Source organism: Nanorana parkeri, unplaced genomic scaffold, assembly GCF_000935625.1.
Source record: "Nanorana parkeri isolate BGI_ZX_2015 unplaced genomic scaffold, ASM93562v1 scaffold3511, whole genome shotgun sequence".
Lineage (NCBI taxonomy): Eukaryota > Metazoa > Chordata > Amphibia > Anura > Dicroglossidae > Nanorana > Nanorana parkeri.
The window spans coordinates 7,000-8,726 of record NW_017309779.1 but is presented as its reverse complement, the minus strand read 5'-3'; the positions used below and the strand labels follow the sequence as shown (position 1 = coordinate 8,726).

The 1,727-nt window shown below is 52.7% G+C and overlaps 1 protein-coding gene across 1 annotated transcript in view; it reads right to left on the bottom strand.

Annotated features, from left to right (window-relative positions):
* Nucleotides 1-1,320: 1,320 nt before the first annotated feature.
* The window catches only part of LOC108803228 (V-set domain-containing T-cell activation inhibitor 1-like), a 5,035-nt gene continuing 4,628 nt past the window's right edge, over nt 1,321-1,727 (bottom strand). Inside the window, exon 5 of the mRNA XM_018575068.1 lies at nt 1,321-1,450. Coding sequence (XP_018430570.1) covers nt 1,321-1,450 — 130 coding nt within the window. The remainder of the gene's footprint in view (nt 1,451-1,727) is intronic.

Sequence of the window (1,727 nt, the reverse complement as noted above, 5' to 3'; positions counted from 1 at the left end):
TGTTCAGCCTGCCCCTCAGGCCAGGCCGAGGCCTGGGGGTGGGATTTGGCTGAGCTGCTGAAGGAGAGGTTTCTTTGGAGGCTTACAGTCAGGAGAATGCCTGAAAGATGGAAGAACCAGGACCAGTGACCTTGAAGTGCCTTGGATTTAGATGGACTTCAGAGCGGGGTCGGTGTTCTTTCATGGATTGTGGAGATGTATTCCCTTAAAATGGAATCCAGTGAGTCTGGAGCTAAGGAGGCCTGTGCACCTAGACCCTCTCTCCTACAGTATATATATATATATTCAATAAATTGTTCCATTAGCATCATAATATGGAAGTGGACATCAATTTATGGGCGGTTAGCGCTAATGGGTACGGCTGGAAATCAACCCCTAGACTGACTAGATGAAGAGCGGGCAATCAGCGGCTCCTTGCGAGGAGTTATCGCTACAATTGTACGAGGGCTTGTTTAATACCAATTGTGGTGCGTTCCAGAGAGGTAGCTTCTGGAACGCACCGCAATCGTTCACAAAACTTCCCCATGCGTTCCGGGGCGGGTGGGTGCATGGCGGTGCATCGAAGTCAATGTGAGTGATTGCGGTGCGTTCCAGCAGCTGCCGCTCTGGAACGCACCGCAACTGGTGTGAACAAGCCTTCATACAATCACTAGAAAGAGAGAGAGAACAAAACACACACATTGCTACACAGCTGTCTTATCTGCTCACAGAGCGCCGCAGCCTCCTCAGCCCGGGACTCTGAAGATGCCCCGCCTCCCACCGAGCCACTGCACAACTCAAGGCGGGAGGACAGGACACTGCAGATGCCATCGCTCCGGAGTCTCAGAGAGGTCACTCCCCCCATCCACAGTGCAGCGGCGGAGCGATCTCTCAGGCTCCGGAGCCATGAGGCACATAAGACAGAGGCAGCTCAGACGGGCACAGTTCCTTGCATCCGCGGGCACAAAGCTTTGCCAAGCAGCCACAAGGAACTGTGCCCGTCTGAGTGCGTGCGGACGGTCCAGCATTCTGGTAGGCTCTGCAGGAAGCCAGGCCAGCTGCGCCCAAGGCAGCAGCTCGCCCGAGGCGGCCGCCTGGTTTGCCTAGTAGTAGCGCCGGCCCTACTATCTTTGGGACCTTTATGGTCCATAGAAAATCCCTTTTCTTCCCGGAATTACTCTAAGAAGACAATAATGGCCAAAGACAACGAGGCTCTCTACTATTTAACACAACTTGAGTGTCCGTTGGTGATGTGAAAACACGTTGGAAGAGTCTCCAGTGAGGCAGCTAAGGGCTCAGTAGTCACAGCAATGTCCGTCCCGGGGGAAGCTGGGTCAGATATTAGAAGGAAATGTTCAAGTCCAACAAAAAGGTTCTCCAGACCCTGAAAGATATTTCCAAAGCTGCAGAGAAGAGAGAGTCCAGCTCGTGTCCTCCCATCGGAGTCCTCTTACGGTGTGAATGATCATTTCTGAAAGAGAAAAAATGAGACATTTCATCATTTATGAAATAATATAGAAGATTTATCTCAACTACTTTTAACCCCTTCGTGACTGACGACGTACAGTGTACGTCGCCAGCATCGGGGCTGTTTAAACAGACTCCCGGCGACTTTTGCCGCCGGGAGTCTGTTTAAACTTGTAGAGCCGACTGTCGGCTTTACAACAGAAGCGATCCTGGCGACTTACCTGTCGCCAGATCGCTTTTGCGTCCCGAAGAAGGGGCCCCCCCCCCCGCCGGACACCCCC